This window comes from Neolamprologus brichardi, chromosome 18 (assembly GCF_056152115.1).
Source record: "Neolamprologus brichardi isolate AB-2024 chromosome 18, ASM5615211v1, whole genome shotgun sequence".
In the NCBI taxonomy this organism is placed as follows: Eukaryota; Metazoa; Chordata; class Actinopteri; order Cichliformes; family Cichlidae; genus Neolamprologus; species Neolamprologus brichardi.
In genome coordinates, this window is record NC_142121.1 from 17,782,332 (window position 1) to 17,799,927 (window position 17,596).

At 40.0% G+C, this 17,596-nt stretch overlaps 1 protein-coding gene across 1 annotated transcript; it reads left to right on the forward strand.

Moving 5' to 3' along the window:
- Window positions 1-305: 305 nt before the first annotated feature.
- Window positions 306-17,351, forward strand: kiss1ra (KISS1 receptor a). The gene is made up of 5 exons (XM_006792140.3): window positions 306-667; window positions 6,359-6,483; window positions 14,054-14,189; window positions 14,290-14,528; window positions 15,998-17,351. Exons 1-5 carry the CDS (start codon window positions 415-417, stop codon window positions 16,376-16,378), a joined length of 1,134 nt encoding a protein of 377 aa, XP_006792203.1. The 5' UTR covers window positions 306-414; the 3' UTR covers window positions 16,379-17,351.
- The last annotated feature ends 245 nt before the right edge of the window (window positions 17,352-17,596 follow it).

Genomic DNA, 17,596 nt, shown 5'->3' on the forward strand with positions numbered 1-17,596 from the left:
TCACTATGATTCTACTTTGAGTCCAACACTTGAGCAGCTTAAGAAGTCTTTTTCCATCTTGCCTGACCCCCTTTTCTCCTGAATTACATCCCTCCACCTTTTAATTTACCTTGCTACCCTTTCACTTTGATTAAACTGCTTGCTATTCACTTCAATTTTGCCTCATCTCGTATCTGGTGTTTTTCCTACAATCTGCCACCCCATATACCTTTCACTGCTGAACTTTTCTCTCATGCAGTCTTCCTGCCAGACTTTTCCCCTCCTTATTATTTGCTTTTCTCTCATTTTCTTTGCCTGAGGGCAGAGAGGACTGCATACTGCACACTCTCTCTCTTCAAATTGGTTCTAGACCTCATACAACCTGCTCACTTACCCGCTCGCGTCCGTCACAATTATTCCCCCTCTCCTGTCACGATGTACTCCTCCGAGGAGCTGTGGAACTCCACCGAGCAGGTCTGGATCAATGGATCTGGAACAAACTTCTCTCTAGGAAGACACAAAGACGATGAGGAGGAGGAAGGAGACAAGCATCCTTTCTTCACAGATGCCTGGCTGGTCCCTCTGTTCTTCTCTCTCATCATGCTGGTCGGACTGGTGGGCAACTCTCTGGTCATTTATGTCATTTCAAAACACAGACAGATGAGGACGGCAACCAACTTCTACATAGGTAAGCAAAAACTTCCATGTGCAAGTTTGTATTTATGATTCTTGGTAAATGGACAAAGACTAGAAGGAGATAATGATGCATAGGAGATGTGACTCACATGGACAGGAGGTAGATAAACATCAGCTATGTTATTAAACATCTCTTTCATCATTGCATGCTCAAATCGGGATCACGAGAAAGCCAAGTGGAAATTTCCCTGAATATCTATTTGACAGTTTGAGTGCACAGCTCATTGGAAAAATGTCTGTGCTGATTAAAGATTTCACTTTAAGTATTAACGTCAATGACAGGTGCTCAAACGTGTATATTAACTTAATGCAAATATCTTTCTTTGCACAAGAGAAAATTAAACATTTTGTAAAAAAAATAATTATCTGCTGTTTTGGGACCAGTGCAACGTGGAATCTAAAATTTATCTGCACCAGAAAAATATTTTTCTCAGTAGTTCATGGTTTGAGATATGCATCAGTTATTTGTCGCTATGTGCAGAGGTTATTTGCAAATAAAGCTCCAAGGATTCATGACATTAAATTCATTAATACGAAAAAGTAAATCATGAATTATATTTTTATTTCACCGTCTTTCATTTAACAGCAAAAATATCTATCCTGAAGAGACATCAACTTAAACTGAAATCTACCTTTAAATGCAAATTTGAAATGTAAAAAATGCCAAACTTTATGAAGGACAAGGTCATGGCAACTGGCAGTATTCAGCAGATGCTGTATTCCACAAAAAACGGCTGGAGGTCTGGGAGGGAAACAAGGTGAATGTTGAAATACACTCTCCTTTCAACAAGAGACACAACAGAACCACTCACTCATATAACACTGCCAAGCTGGTCCAGCACTGGGCTAGCCAAGTCCTCTCTTCAGTGCAGTAGCCAGTGCTGACTGCCAAGTGGAGACAGCTTCACAGGACACAATCTGAGTCAGGGAGAGAGCAGGGGACACAATCACACAACAAAACCTTCCTCTGTCTTCCTGCCTGTGACCCGGAAGTCAAAAACAAAACGCCATGCTGAATGATGCTTTAAGTCCTAAATAAAAAAACGAATACAGGGGACAAAGGAGAGAGGAGGCATTGTTTGTGTTGTTTAATATAATCAAACCCTTCCTGTGTGTGTGCGATTCAAAAGTTATATCTTGTTACTCTGTGCCAGATGTCTTATTTAGTTGAGGTTGCTTGAACGTGATCGCTCTGAGGCCTGTTTACTCACTTTCTCCACTCTCAGCTCTGATGGGAGGGACTACCGCCCAAGGAGAGGAGTCGAGGATGTGCAGTTTGGGAAATGAGACACTACCTCAGTGAATATGGCTGAGAAGAAAGACGAAAACGGGGGCTTGGATGCTTAAATGTCCCAGACTGCAATGTCCCTACATGACCAGCAAGAAAATCATGTCAGGGCAAGATTTCAAAGATAGCCACATATGCATGGTTTTCTGCTTGAGTCATACATCAGATTAAGTCTGTCCATAAGGATGTTTAGTTAAACAATGCTGCTGATGTTTTTTATCGGCTACAATACCTCTGCTCTTTTGTGAAGTTAACCCTTCATTTGAATCACATTCTTCACAAGTACAGTCTGCGACTTGACTGGTGAAATTTCTTTTTGCTGGTTTGTCAACTCAGCCAAGCAGGCATTTGCTCTTACACTAAAGCCAGCATTAACTGTACTTATGAAAGCAAATGAGACAAACACACTTTAATGGAAGGTGCAGGTGTTCAGACATGTCCTGAGTCCCAACTGAGTGCAGATTATTTCTAAGACCATCCACATTATGAGAAAAAAAATCTAATTAAAGGGTATAATAATGATCATGTTGGAGGTGCTTTGGGATCCTCATTGCATACAGGTTGGAATTATTAATTTCTGCAAGCAAGCAGTTTTCATGGTTCAGTAGACCTCGTAGCTTAAAATCTGCTTCCCTTTTCTGTGCGTGTTTGCAAAAGGTTTTCTTCTTAGCAGATAATGCTCAGGGGATTCATGGTATGAAAGGAATCAAAGAAAAAAGATTTCTTACTTCGTGTTTGCTGTCTCCAGTGTAGTAACAATTGTTTAATTGTGGTTGGTCACAATTGTAACAGTTAACTTTGCCTGAGACAGCTCGGAAGTGCCATGACAAGACGAGTGAGATGGAGGAAAAAGTCAAAATATAAGTACTTGTTTTGCAAAAACATGAATTAATCATGAAGCGGACAAAGTCAGTGGCTTTCGATATCATTAGTGGTGAGGGTGTGTGAGTGGGTAAGTACTTGGTACTATGTGGTGAATGAAACAAATCATACAGAAATGCCTGTGAAAGAAAAGCTCCACTGGGACTGAGGAAGTGTGGAGCTTTACAGCTAGGGGACACAAATGATGCACTCTAAGTGGACGAGGCAGACAGGCAAGCAGATTATCCCAAAGGACATGGGTGTAAATATTTTATTTTAAATGTCACATAAAGTAAGATAGACTGGGGGAAATAATTCAGCCCCTGCCGAATGTGTAACTTTAAAATGAACCATCTTCAATTTTATGGTAGCTTCATTTTCAAAAGACACAGAATATCAACCAAAAGTCAAGAAAAACACACATTACATAAAAGTTGTGCATTCATTTTCATGCCATTTAGTCAAATAAGTATCTGATCCCCAAGAAGAACATGATTTAATACTTGGTGGGAAACCCTCGTTGACAACCACAGCAGTAAGACGTTTCTTGTAGTTGGTCACCAGGTTTGCACACATCTCAGGAGGGAGTTTGGTCCACTCCTCTTTACAAAAACTCTCTAAATCCTTTAGCTGTCTTGGCCACCACGTGGCAACTGGAAGCTTGATCTCCCTCCACAGATTTTCTGCAGGAATGAGGTCTGAAGACTATCTGGAGACTGGATAGGCCACTCCATTATCTTTATGTGCTTCTTCTTTAGTCACCCCCTTGGTGGCCTTTTTCTAATGCTGGAAAACCCATCTTCAGTGTTCTGGCTGAGGGAAGGAGGTTGGGATGAGTTGGGATTGGAATTTTTTTTGTAATTGGTTGATTGATGTGGTACACAGCCAATCATTGGGATCCACAATTCTGACCGCTTTGTAGGGGTTCAAATACTTATTTCACTTAATAACATGCAAATCATTCTGTCATTCTGTGTCTCTCCACTTACACATTCAGCAGGGGCTCAGATTACACCCCCCGTAAGTGTTTGGTGCTGTGTGGCAAATGACACAAATCATACAGAAATGCCTGTGAAAGAAAAGCTCCACTGGGACTGAGGAAGTGTGGAGCTTTTACAGTGAGAGGACACTAATGATAGGCTCCTTTGTAGACGAGCCAGACAGGCACAATGGACACGTGCATAAATATTTTACATGGAGAGTTGCACAGATTTTCAGTGTCTGAAATAAAGTAGCATAAAGAGTGTCCAATCATGCTCCGATCTGCTACCTCATCTGGTCCTTAAAGCACCGAGACTTGCAACCTGTGTGATTATTTTTTTACTGTTTAAGTCAGCACGCCTGCTAGAGCTGTGATGTCTACTGTCGCTTGAAGAGAAATGCAAAGGTGATTGATTTACTGGATGAGCACACAGAACAAACAAACAAAATATAATTTCAAAAATGGCTTGTCACAGGCATTCATGGGAATTGAGCTCATTTGTTGCGTAAATGTTGCAGTTCGCCGATTTACTGCAGAAATGATTTGCGTCTCTCTTTGCACAGTGCATTGTGGATATGACAAGAATTTCATGTTGGATAATATACCTCAAAACCACAGCATGGAAACAGCTTAATATTCAGCAACATTTCATTGGGGCCGGCACCATCTGCCTATCCTCTCGACATAATGATCCAGTAGCTACACTGTGATTAGATCAACTAAAACAAAAGGAAGTAGTGTGTGGCATATTGGAATGGTGAATAAATGAAGACAACACCAGAAGCAGGCTATAAAGGTTTAAGCTGTAACTTCTGCTTGGTATGTGTGTGTGTGTGTGTGTGTGTGTGTGTGTGTGTGTGTGTGTGTACTGTATGACCTGCCGGCAGTCAAGTATCAGCTTGTGTCTTGATTTTCTAAAGGCATCATCATGTAAATACATTTTCCTTCTGAAGCAGACTATCAGTACCTGAAAAAATGTGCCAGTTTTATATTTCTTACCTTAAAGCTTTATGCATTTTCCTCTTTCTGGCATGTGTTTTAAGGTCAGTGCATATGTTTGTTATATGAGCCAGAAATTCTGACTTATTTCAGAAAGTAAATAAATTTGCATGCTGAATCGCGGTGCAGCATAAAGATTATTTTGGATTATGAAAACTTGCTAAGCTGATCTAGTGTTCAAGAATTAACATTTTTTAATGACTCAATACAGCAAAACCCCAAAGAGGACACTAAACACTTCACTCAAAGCACTACAACCTTTATAATAGCTGTATTTTTATGCGGTCATGTGAAAAAGAAAGTTTTCACTGGAGTCTGTGAAGTCCTGTGAAAAACTAAATACACCCCATATTTGTAACCTGTGGAACCACCTTTAGTAGCAATAAATTGAAGTATTAATTTTCTTTATAAATCTCTCACATGATTGTGGAGGAATTTTAGCTCACTCATGTTTGCAACGTTACTTCAATTCATTGAGGTTTGCATGTATTTGTTTATGCACAGCTCTCTTAAAGCCCCTCCACAGCATGTCATGATTTCATGGTGGTGGATCCTGTTGCATGACCAAATTTTAGCCAAGCTTTAGCTGTCAGACAGTTGGCTTTGTGTTTGACTCTAGAATACTTTGGCATACAGAGGAGTTCATGACTGACTCAATGACTGCAAGGTACCCAGGTCCTGCAGCTGCAAAACAAGCCCAGATAATCACCATCCTTCATAATTGGAATAAGGTATTTGTGCTGATGCTGCGTTTTGGGTTTTGCCAGATGTGGCCCTGTGCACCTTTGGTGTTGTCTGTCAAAAGGATGTTATTCCAGAAGTCTTGTAGTTTCTTCTGATACTTTTTGTAGAGAAGAGGCTTTCATCTGGCAGTCCTTCAAAACAACTCGAATCTAGTCAGTATTTTTCTAATTGTATTGTCATGGACTTTTAAAATGACATTTAAAATGCTAACTGAGTTCAAGATGTAGTTCTTGGGTTTTCTTACGCAATCTGACCTTGGGGTGAATTTGCTGCGGTGCCTCCTGACAACACAGCCTAATGCTTCAGATTGGCACACTGTGAAAACTTCAGCTTTTATAGAGGTTGTCACACGTCCTGATGATCACTTAATCAAGTGAGTGTTGAATAGCAGCACCTGGTTGCTGCTTAGCCTCTTAATTCCTATGCAAGCAGTAAGGATGTACTTAGTTTTATCAGGATGTTTACAGGAGTATGAAAACTTTTCCTTTTTGGATGGCCATGACTGTACACACCTGCGAGACTGCAAACTTGCATTAGATTGCACTAAATTTTACAACGCTGCTGTTAGTTCCTAGTAGTTGATGTTACTGCAAACAGGACTGCGTGCCTCCACATCCACTCACCACAGATGGTTTAAAAAGACTTGTTATGCAAACGAAGAAAGGTGGGATGATAGTTAGAAGTCCTTCTGCTTTTTCCAGGATTGTTGAAGAATCCATGCCACTGGCTTCAAGCGTTTTCAGTTAAACACTGTTCTGCAGACTGTACAACATTCATCAAATACATCGTTATCTTTTCTCCCTGTGCAGCAAACCTGGCCGCCACTGACATCATCTTCTTGGTGTGCTGCGTCCCCTTCACCGCCACCCTTTACCCCCTCCCTGGATGGATCTTTGGCAACTTCATGTGCAAATTTGTCGCCTTTCTGCAACAGGTAATATCTTTTGAACCACTTCAACTATTCTGTTTCTCAGCTCAGAAATGTGCTTTCATGTGAATATTATATTTTCAACACTTCCCTTAAAATGATCTTGGATTCTTTAACTTTCTCACAGTAACAGCATTCAGGGCTTTAACACTCCTACTCCCATGAGAACAGCGAGCCAGCTCGGCGTTGTCACAGAAAAATCAATCTATATAATCCTGTGAAGGTAGTCACAGTTCATCCTCAAAAAATTACAGTTCTCAAGAAAGCTAATCCAAAATAAGCCATTGTTGACTTTATAGAGTTTCTTCAAAAATGACAATGAAAGTAGGTCGAACTCTACAGCTTCAAAAGTCAAACGTGTCAAGATGTGTCATCATAGCAGTAATCAGCATCAGTCACAAGAAGGAGGAGACACAAAAGAGAATAACAGAATCTTCTGTTAAGGACATGAAGATGTTACGTGATACGATGCTTCCATAGACCCAGACATTAATCAAGATTTAAAGGGGCTACTGAACATCGAGTTCCAATGAAAAAACATTATTTTCGTTTGACCCTTTATAATATCTAATCCAGGCATTCAAAACAGATTTCAGCCACTTAAATCAATCATGCCTCTCAATTGTTTTGTTTGATTAGTGAGAGGCCAAAAAAAGTATAACAAATATTCAGAGTGTCATAATGAAATAGGTTTGCACAGCTGCTGTTGGTTGGAATTATCAAAGGCACTGACTGACGATGAGGAGCTGCAAACTGGGTAAAAAGCCATTTTCACCTTTCATGCATGGAAGAAACCACAACTAAAAGCCTGTGCAGCAAATAAACCACCTAAAGAAACAAAACGGAAAACGACCTGTAGACAGTACGACAAAAGCTACCTGTCATGGCTTCAGCTGCACTATAAAGGTGTTGCTCTAAATTTGGAAATGTGGATAGAGTAGCACAACAATCCTTAACTTGGAAGTGTCATCTGCAATATTTTGTTGGCTTCTTTGAACTTATCTGTTATTGACACATAGTCACTGATGGAAACTGTGTGAAAACAACCTGTGAATTCAGTGTTGGAGAATATTACTAAACTAACCTGCCACTTAGTAGCAGTGCAAATAGCTACAAACACCATTATCATATCAAGTGTCTAGTTATGGACTCACTAGACAGAAATACTTTTTGTTTGGAGTCATATTTCCAGGCAGTTGATAATTGTTCTCTTTTAATTCTAGTTTACTCAAAACCCTCCCCCGAGGGAAATATCTAACTCGATATACTGACACATGATACATCGAAGCAGGAAGAATGTTAGAGGCAGGAAAAATGGGAATGAGGATTTTAAACATTGAGTCTGACAAGGGCGAAATTATGATGGCAGGACGTCTGGGTTAGAGCATCTTCAAAAACTGCAGCTGTTGTGGGGTGTTCTTGATCTGCAGAGGTCAACATCTATTAAATGTGGTAAATGAAGGAGCCGTGATGAACCAGTGACAGGGCAGCAAAAACTCACTGATGCACGTGGGGAGAGAAGGCTGACCCGTGTGGTCCGATCGAACAGATGCTACTGCAGCTCAGATGGCTGTAAAAGATGATGCTGGCTCTGATAGAACAATGTCAGTGCCTTGCAGTTGGTTGTGTATGGAGCTCAGCCAAAGACCAGTCAGGGTGCCCAAACAGATCCCCATCCACTGCCAAAAGTGCCAACAATGAGCATGTGAGCATCAGAACTGGACCACAAAGCAATGGAAGAAGGTAGCCTGGTCTGATGAATCACATTTTGTTTTACCTCACGTGGATGCACATCCATCGCTTAACTGGGGAACACCTGACACCAGGGTGCACTATGAGAAGCAGCCAGTGGAGGCGATGCGATGCTTTATGTAATGATCTACTGGGAAACTTTGGGTCCTGCCATCTATGTGAATGTTACTTTGATATGTACCACCTGGACAAACAAATCTGATCTGTGGAGCCCCCACCTCTCAGCTTACAGGACTTAAAGGATCTGTTAGTAACATCTTGATCCCAGATACCACAGCGCACCTTCAGGGCTCAATTGGAATCCCTGCTTTGATTAGCCAAGGCTATTTTGGCAGGTAATCATAATGTTCTGCCTAATCGGTGTATATCCAGCACAAACCAACAAACTGAGAGATGTAGGAAAGTAGGGTTAGAATAAAAGTCGAGTTAAATGAAGTGAATCAGGTCCACAGGGCTTATATTGAAGAGCTACAGGGGTTAGGATCTAAAAAGAGCTGGAGCACAGTGAGTGATGCAGAGCTACACAAAGAGATGACTCAAGAGGAATAATGGCCAATTTAAGAGAATGTTTCTCTTTTTTTGTGGAACTTTTTGAATGTGCCTACGTTCATGCTTTTTTTCTTTCCTTGTACAAGTGCATCACGAGGGGAGGCTGTCCAAGGTATTTTAGCATCGCCCGGCTTATTCACGGAGAAAAGATGTTAAAAACAACATTAAATGCATAGTGTCTGACAACGAGTAGACGTGTAGTCAGATCTTAAGTGGCTACGCTTTAATTACACTCAGCCTTGCACTAATAACCAGTTCTCTGACTACTCTAATGACAAAGTCAACCGCGAACCAGACACAGTCACTCAGAGAGACCCACAGCTCCTGTTCAGTTAATAAGCACTTTGTCATTACAAGCAAAATCACTTTCCCCAACATTTTTTTTTAATCTTCAATATCAGAGGCTGATAAAGTATGCAGCAAATGTATTTAGCTTTCTATTTCGTGCGGCAATTTGATTACATTTCATCTCATTCGTCATGCAGGGGACATTCTGTCAAACCTAAAAAAGAAACACTTTAAATTTTTTAGATGTCAGCCTCAAAAAAAAAAAAACCTCAAGAAAAACATAGGCATGATTTGATTAATGGATGTGAACAATCAGACTACGTGGTCTGTGAGCATGTCTTGATGACTAAGACCAAGCTTTTTATTCTGAAAGCAGAAAGCGTCTGTCAAACAAGACTGTCTCGTTTTCCTCTCTTATCAGACAATTTTCTCATCTCAAACCTTCAAGTCAGTTTCTATTATGCTAGCCTACCATCATTTATTATTGCATACAAGGGAGAAAGGTAATTAGGTAACGAGATAAGAGAAGTGGCCACTCTCTTTGCTTTAATCTCTCAAATTTCTCCAAGAAATAAGAGCTGTTAGTGTTATTAGTGTCTTAAACTTTCCACAGTTTAATTAAAAAAAACAGTCGACAGGTAACAGTGGGTGACGCATTCCTGCTGTGTTTACATCCAGCCTCTGTTAAAGAATCGTGATGACAGATTACCCAACTACTGCTTGTCGGTACAGTTATATTGTAGAATAGCAGGGAATGTCTAAGGGCTTTATAGGATTACTGGTCAATACCAATTCCATCCAACTGGTCATCCATTTTCTTTCGCTTGTCCAATTCAGGAGCCTGGAGCTGATCCCAGCTGCCATAAGGTGATAGGCAGCGTACACACTGGACAGGCCACCAGTCTCACAAAGGGCTAAGATGGAGTTACAGACAACCATTCACACTCACATTCAATTTCAAACCACAAATTAGATGTGTAATTGCCCACTTAGGAGAAGGTTTGTGTAAAAATACCATCACACTTCATCAAAGGTTCCTGCCCTGTTGTGCTGTTTGAAACTAAATTAAGGAAGCAAGATTACATTGCTAGGGTGGGATACTGCTCCTTCATCTTTCCAGTCTAATTAGCAGATGTATTTTCATGTCCAGTTATTACCAGGCTGAAGATTAGTCTGAGAGGAGCATTGATTACATTAAATCAAAGCTCTCTGCAGGAAACTTTTAGCTCTTCACAGACTTTAGTCAACATTTAATCTGCCTGTTATTCTCTTGAATAATGTATTAATGAAAGTTTTCAAACCTTTTTAAAGTCCAAGCTGTATGTGATCTTCAGAAGTTTCACGCATTTTAAATCTGGAGAAGATTAAAAAATACTGAAAACTGCTGTTGGGAGGTACAGCGGTGCAGTGGTTAGCATTGCTTGGGTTCAAACCTCCTTGTTGGCTGGGCGTTTCTCTGTGGGATTCTCCATGTGTCTGCAGGGGTTTCCCTCTGGGTAATCTGGTTTCCTCCCACAGTCCAAAGGCATGCACATTAAGTTCTGGGTGTTTCTAAACTGACTGAGGTGTGGATATGAGAGTGTGTGCTTGAGAACCCTGAGATGAACTGGTGAGCTCTCAAGGGCGTGGAACTGCCTCTTGGTCTATTTCTATTTTGCACAGGCCCCAGCTGATGGACAGATGGATATTCCAGAAGCTAAAATCACAAAATGGACTGGTATTGATGATTTTTTTCAGATGAATAAAAGTAAACTGTCACTTTAAATGTATCTGATATATAAATATTAGACTGCAGATCTCAAATACTTTAAGACACTGATGTAAATAGCTTTATCTGAATCTTATCCCCCGTGTAGCCCTATGATTTTAATTACCATGTTTAAACTGAATAATTAAAAAAGATTAGGAAGCTTAAAGAAAAAAGATCATTATTATGTATTCCTCCCTCATTTTCTTCCGTCATTAAAAAGAAATAAAACTACAGTAGAATAGAAATTATGAATTGAATTTATGTGCTACTAATATACCAGACATCTTAAAAAAAAAAAAAAACACAGGAAAAATGGTATCCATTTCCTCAGCCGCCTCAACACTGAACTTATGATGACCTCTTTCTCTCTCTCTCACCATATCTTTTGAAATCCTGTAGTCCTGGTGCACAAAACCTCTGGAGGGTAATGTGTGCTAGCTTCATAGTCGCAGATGAGAGGTGGCGAGCGAAACAGGCAGACACATAGACAAAAGAGGGACAACATTAGATCCTATTTATAAAAGAGCATAGAGGGAACTTCAGACCCCTCATTTTTCACCCTGCTCCACATATTTCAAAACAAAAAATGGATTAGTTTGCCTACATACAACCCACTAAGACCCACAGAGGTGATGTATCCAAAAGGAACAAAGACGGTAGAAAGTGTTAGGCTTGCTTTCTGTGTCATCCTGATGACATCAATGCACAGTTGCGTATGAAACAAGAAAAGCATCTGTTTGAGGCTTCTTTTTTTTTTACTCTAGAACACAACTGTAAGTCCAAGTGGAAATATTGATTCAATTCAATTCACTTCATTTCTCAAGGTGCTTTATACTGCAAGAACCATCAATTACACAGAGAACCTCCCCCCCAAAAAATCAAACACTAATGCCCCCCTGTGAGCAAGCACTTGGTAACAGCGGGAAGGAAAAACTCCCTTTTAACAGGAAGAAGCCTACGACAGGACCAGGCTCAGGGAGGTGCAGCCATCTGCTGCAACCGGTTGTTTGTGAGGGGAGGAAGACAGGATAAAAGGCACACTGTGGATGAGAGCCACAGGTTAATAATAAGTAATGATTAAATGCAGTCATTTTTAATTTTGTGTAAGATGGAAAAGTTTGTCTTTAATGTGCGAGTAAAATTCTATATTTGGTCTTCAATTACAATTCTTCTGATTAGCTCAAGTTTAATTGAATCAAGCATCATTGAACTCCATTAAAAATGAAGTTGGATGATTGCTTCATATGCTAATGAAAAACACTCCTCACAAATGCTGCCACCTCTGCACTTCCTCTCCGGTTCTATCCCTCGCTCTTTACCATTCTGAATGATCTGCAGATTAAAAGCATGCAAGCCCATTAGTAAAAACTGGAGAGGGAGTCTGAAATAAAGGACAAAAAAGCTGCTTGAACATCTGCTTTCTAGAGAGCAGCGATTAAAATATAAAGCCAAAAAAAAAAAAAAAAAAACAAGTTTGCAAGACACTATAAGAAAAGAGCTTCCTCTAATAGCTTGTCAGCTCTTGTAAGAAACACATTTGTGTCAAAGTTAGTTAGGTGCCGGACTCAAAACTGGTGAAAAGGGTTTATTTCACACCAGGTGAAATATATACAGCAACAGGGGAAGGGGGCTCCAGGGAATCTAAGGGGAGAATGTCCAGGGCAGGGAAACCTTCACACTCCTCTTCACACAGTCCATGAGTCACAAAACCTCCAAATCCAATCCAAGAAAGTTCACTCACGCTCACTCACACTCCACAGGGCAGGAGAAACAGGTAGGGATAGGGAAGTCTGCACAAAAAGAACAGATTAGGGAGAAGCACGAGGAAACACAAGGAACTCACTAGCCAAGCCGGGTCTACACTGACACAAGTTAGCACAACGATTCAGCAAGGAAGCAGACTCCACTGAGGGTAATAATCCGTGATGATTGGCAGGTGAGTGATCACAGCAGATGGGTGACAGGTGAGTAGAGCTGAGTAGGCGAGGACAGAGGTGGGGAGCATAGTCTGACTCCACCCTGGTGAGAAAGAGTGAAACAGCAAAAAACAACAACAGCATCCTGGAGGCCATGGCAATGTGTATGTTTGACTGTTTAAAATGAATATATTTCAGGTGCGTTGGCATTTTAATGTCTCTGTTTGGTTAATGGATCCAGTGTTAAGCCAATTTCTTCTCCTCCTATTCTGTTTGACCAACCAGACCATGGCATCTTTCTTTGAGACACCACCACTGCCTAATTTACATCAAGGGATCCTCTTTTGGAACACTCTCTACATATTTCTGTAACTTTTCCACAAATGTGCAATATGAAATAATGCCAAACATGATCATTTCTTTTAATTTTAAGCTAGTTTTAAATTTGAGTCTTTCCACTGAACACATAGCTGTGTTATGGATTTATCTGTGGTGCTTGTAAGGATATCTTCTCTGAAAGTAGACCAGAAAGATTACATTTGAATTTATTTTTTGGTCATTTATCCCAGTTTTGTTTGCTAGCCTGTTTTCCCTTTGTATGCTTACTCACTGTTTAGTTGTTTTTCTTCTTTCTTGTGGGTGATGTGACATCATAAAGCACAGATGGAGCAGAGTGAGGACTCAGCTGTCTAAAGCTATTATTTTTGTTAGCCAAGCTAAATAGACTTTATTTAATATATTTCTGCTTTTCAATTTTCTTGGTTCACAGCTGTATTGTTAAACATCTGAGAGTCATAAGTAATATTTCTTCTCCTTTCCTAAAGCACAATAGCTTATGTACCTAGAATCACGTCCATTATTATTTGGACAGTGACACATTTTGTAATTTCACATCTGTACACCACAGCTGAAGTGCAGACTTTCAGCTTTCATTCAAGGGATTTAACAAAAGTATTAACAGTTTAAGAATTACATCCCTTTGTATTCATAGTCCCCATTTTCAGTGGGTCAAAATTAATCGGAAAATTGTCTCACAAGCTGTTTCATGGTCAGGTGACCCCAGATTATCCCATCCTCTGAGTAATATTTGATTATTTCATAAAATAATAAAAATAATCTCTGCACGATCACTCTTCTTCTCCAAAAGGAAGAAAGTTTTTTTTCTTTTTGGAAAAGAACCATTTTTGCTCACACAAACTAATTTGAATAAGACAGCTTCATAATTTATCTTTAATTCTATTATCTTTTCATGTATTTGTCATTTATATTTAGCACTTTGAGTTTAAATGTAAATGAAATGAGCATCGTCTTCATTTGTTAGGTGACAGTGCAAGCCACCTGCATCACCCTGACTGCCATGAGTGGAGACCGCTGTTACGTGACAATCTACCCCCTGAAATCTCTTCGGCACCGAACCCCCAAAGTAGCCATGATTGTCAGCATTTGCATTTGGATCGGTACGTCGTGTCATTATCGACTGACTCGTTAAAAATAGTTGCGTATATGTATAAAATTTAAAATGCCATCATTTCACCTAACCATGTTTCTCCTCTTCAGGTTCTTTCATCCTCTCTACACCAATTTTAATGTACCAGCGTATAGAGGAGGGCTACTGGTACGGCCCGAGGCAATACTGCATGGAGAGATTTCCCTCTAAGACGCATGAGAGGGCTTTCATCCTGTACCAGTTCATTGCTGCCTACCTGCTGCCTGTGCTCACTATCTCTTTCTGCTACACTCTGATGGTTAAGAGGGTTGGCCAGCCCACTGTAGAACCTGTAGACAATAATTATCAGGTAAGGGCAGGCATTATATCGGCCTGGGCTTCACAAGTGCCTCACAAACACAGCCACTAATGCACAGAGATATTACTGTCACCAGCTGCTGCTAATTTTCAGCCAATTAAAAGTTTAAAATCTCTCTTCTCTTCTCTTCTCTTCTCTTCATGTCCCCGTCTTTGAAAATGTGTTTTAAAACTCCTTTAAAGTGGCTGCAGTCAACTCTTTATTTTATAATTTTCTTCATTTTATAATTTTTTTTATTGTGGCTTTCTTTTTCAATGTTGAACCTATTCATAAAAAAGAGCAACTGCATTATACTTGCTAACTTCTGCACACGAGTGTTACAGGAAGACAAATTATTGCCTTTGTGTCAACACAAAGAGATCTTACACTTCACTACATTTTGGGAACATGAGCAGGTAGACCTGCTGTGGACAGAGTGGGAGTAATGTTCATCACTACAGGTGTTATATTGAAAGTGTGACAGGATAAGGTAGAAGACAATTAGGAGCAATTATGCAATTATGTTGCCAAACATTCCCACTCAGTGTGGGAGTGATTTTTTAAGCACTAATGCCCTGATCAATAATTTACACCAATATAAGAAAGAGAGTGAAACAAATATCCTCTAATATCAATGGATAAAAAGGTTGCAATGTATTGACAACCTCAAGGGGAAATAAAGCCTTTAATACAGTCACACCAGGAAAAGTAGTGGTTGGTGACCCAGCACGACAAAGGTCTGCAACCACTCTTAGTCAGTTGCTGTCTCTAAAGCAACTTTGGTGCATAAATACATGCAATAAAACCACAACAAGATAGAACTGACTTGCTAAGACACTGAAAGGGGTCACGCTGGCAATTACATGCAATCTATCTGCGATAATACACCAATTAACTCTGTGAAATCGGTGAAAACCACTAACCTGTGAAACTCTGCAAATCTGATGCAGTCTATGTACACAGAAAATCACAATAAAGAGAAAATCTCATTCACTGCTTATATTCAGTGTCCAGCCAGAACGTCACAGATTTGAAACAGAAATTAAGAAATGTCCACAGAAACACTGATGTAGTTGCTGCTCGTCAGTTTTGTCTTTAGAATGAATCCAGTATAACCAGGATACAACAAACTGGCAACCGAATAAGTTGAGTCTCCAATTACAATGATTCCTCAGTGTAGTGGTTGCCCAGTACTTTGTGTGTTGCATGCTCAACCTCACTTACTCACCGAGTCACCAAGTGCAAAAAAGTGCAATCACCTGGAAACCACTGATGGTTCTTCTTGGTCCCGAGGACGTTACATTCTTATTTACTCCAATAAGAGATTCTGTAGCTACCCGAAGGAGCGTTTCTGTGTCCTTTAGTTCCTTCTTTTGATAACTTTCTGTTTTGATTGACTGTTATCACTCTGGTAACACTGTTACATATTCTAAATATCGTCAAAAACATTACAAAGAGGGTTCCTTGTTTTGTGTCTTCAGGTGAATCTCCTGTCTGAGAGAACAATCAGCATCCGGAGCAAAGTTTCCAAGATGGTGGTAGTGATTGTGCTTCTCTTTGCCATCTGCTGGGGGCCCATCCAGATCTTTGTCCTCTTCCAGTCTTTCTATCCTAACTACCAGCCTAACTACGCCACATACAAGATCAAGACGTGGGCCAACTGCATGTCCTACGCCAACTCCTCTGTCAACCCCATAGTTTATGGCTTTATGGGAGGTAGTTTCCAAAAGTCTTTCAGGAAAACTTTTCCCTTCCTGTTCAAGCACAAGGTCAGAGACAGCAGCATGGCTTCCAGGACTGCAAATGCTGAGATTAAGTTTGTTGCTGCGGAGGAAGGCAACAATAATAACGCGGTGAACTGATCCCGATCATTTAACATAAGAAGGATACGGACAGTTTTCTAATGTGAACCCTGAAAAAATAACACTAATGTTGTGTAAAAGTCCTCAAAGAGCAACTGATCTGAAAGAGACACTGTTTGGCAGCCGGGATGTATTATATCAGTGAATATAACTAATGAAATGATGTGGGGAAACTCAGACACATAAAACAGATGGGCACTAACAGTATTTGGCACAATATGTTACCTGTTCCAACTGCCAAGGCTGCCAATGCTGGCACATGTCTGCCAAACAACAGGTCTGAATAACACAAAGCTGAACACACCAGATGACAGAAGAGGAGAGTTTGGCCTGAAAGCTGCAGGCAGGACATTTAATCCCTGTTTGATCCAATGAGGTCTGCAGCTCTAGAATAAACTGGACCGAGGACAGATGATGATTATAGATCAATCATATGAAATGAAACAACACTGAATGTATATTTGAATTTAACACTCTTGTTTAACACTCATGACTAAATGGCAGTTGGCTTGTTTTTTGTTTTTTTTTTTGCTAGTTTTTATGTGGTTGACATTTACGTCTTCGCTGGAGAAAAAGAGAATAATTTAACACTTTGTGCATGCGTCATTCCGAAGAACAGCGAGCACTGTGACACTGTGTAAATGTTTAAAAGGTACAGTTCGACATTTTATTGAGTTTCTTTGTCCATGTCAAGGTGAAAATCCAATCTGTTTTGTTACCATGAAGCTCAAGGTGATTTAAGTAAAACAAAAGAATGTCCCTAAATCCTCTGAGATTACATATGTCTCTATGTTTAAACCAGTGAGTGTTCACTAGAAAATCCTTAGAGAACATAATTCCTGAATGACCAGAGCGCTGTTTTCAAATTTTGAATTGATTTTAAGTACAACGTGTTAACTTTTTGTTGAAAAGGCACCGATGGTCTGATTTCAGTCTCAGTGTTAATGCCACATAATTTGACCACTGACTGTAGTTTTCTATTTTATAGTGCCATGGAAAGGTAATGAGCCACTGCTCATTTCTTTATATTTTAGTAGGAAATTCGGAACTAGTTGCAGAGAATTATTGAAAAATACATGGAAATAAGTTTGCACATTCTAACAAAATTAAAGTCAATATTTGGTATGACCACGGCTTGAACTTTCTGAGGCAAGCGTTCTTATAATTTCTTTAAGCAATCTTCAGGAATAGTTCTCCTGGCTTCTCAAAGGACATTCA

What these genes read in the sequence shown, in the direction of transcription:
- kiss1ra (XM_006792140.3), top strand. Translation starts at nt 415, where the DNA reads ATGTACTCCTCCGAGGAGCTGTGGAACTCCACCGAGCAGGTCTGGATC. An exon ending in GGCAACCAACTTCTACATAG is followed by an intron (nt 668 to 6,358) that starts GTAAGCAAAAAC and finishes CTCCCTGTGCAG; the next exon opens with CAAACCTGGCCGCCACTGAC. An exon ending in CTGTAGACAATAATTATCAG is followed by an intron (nt 14,529 to 15,997) that starts GTAAGGGCAGGC and finishes TTGTGTCTTCAG; the next exon opens with GTGAATCTCCTGTCTGAGAG.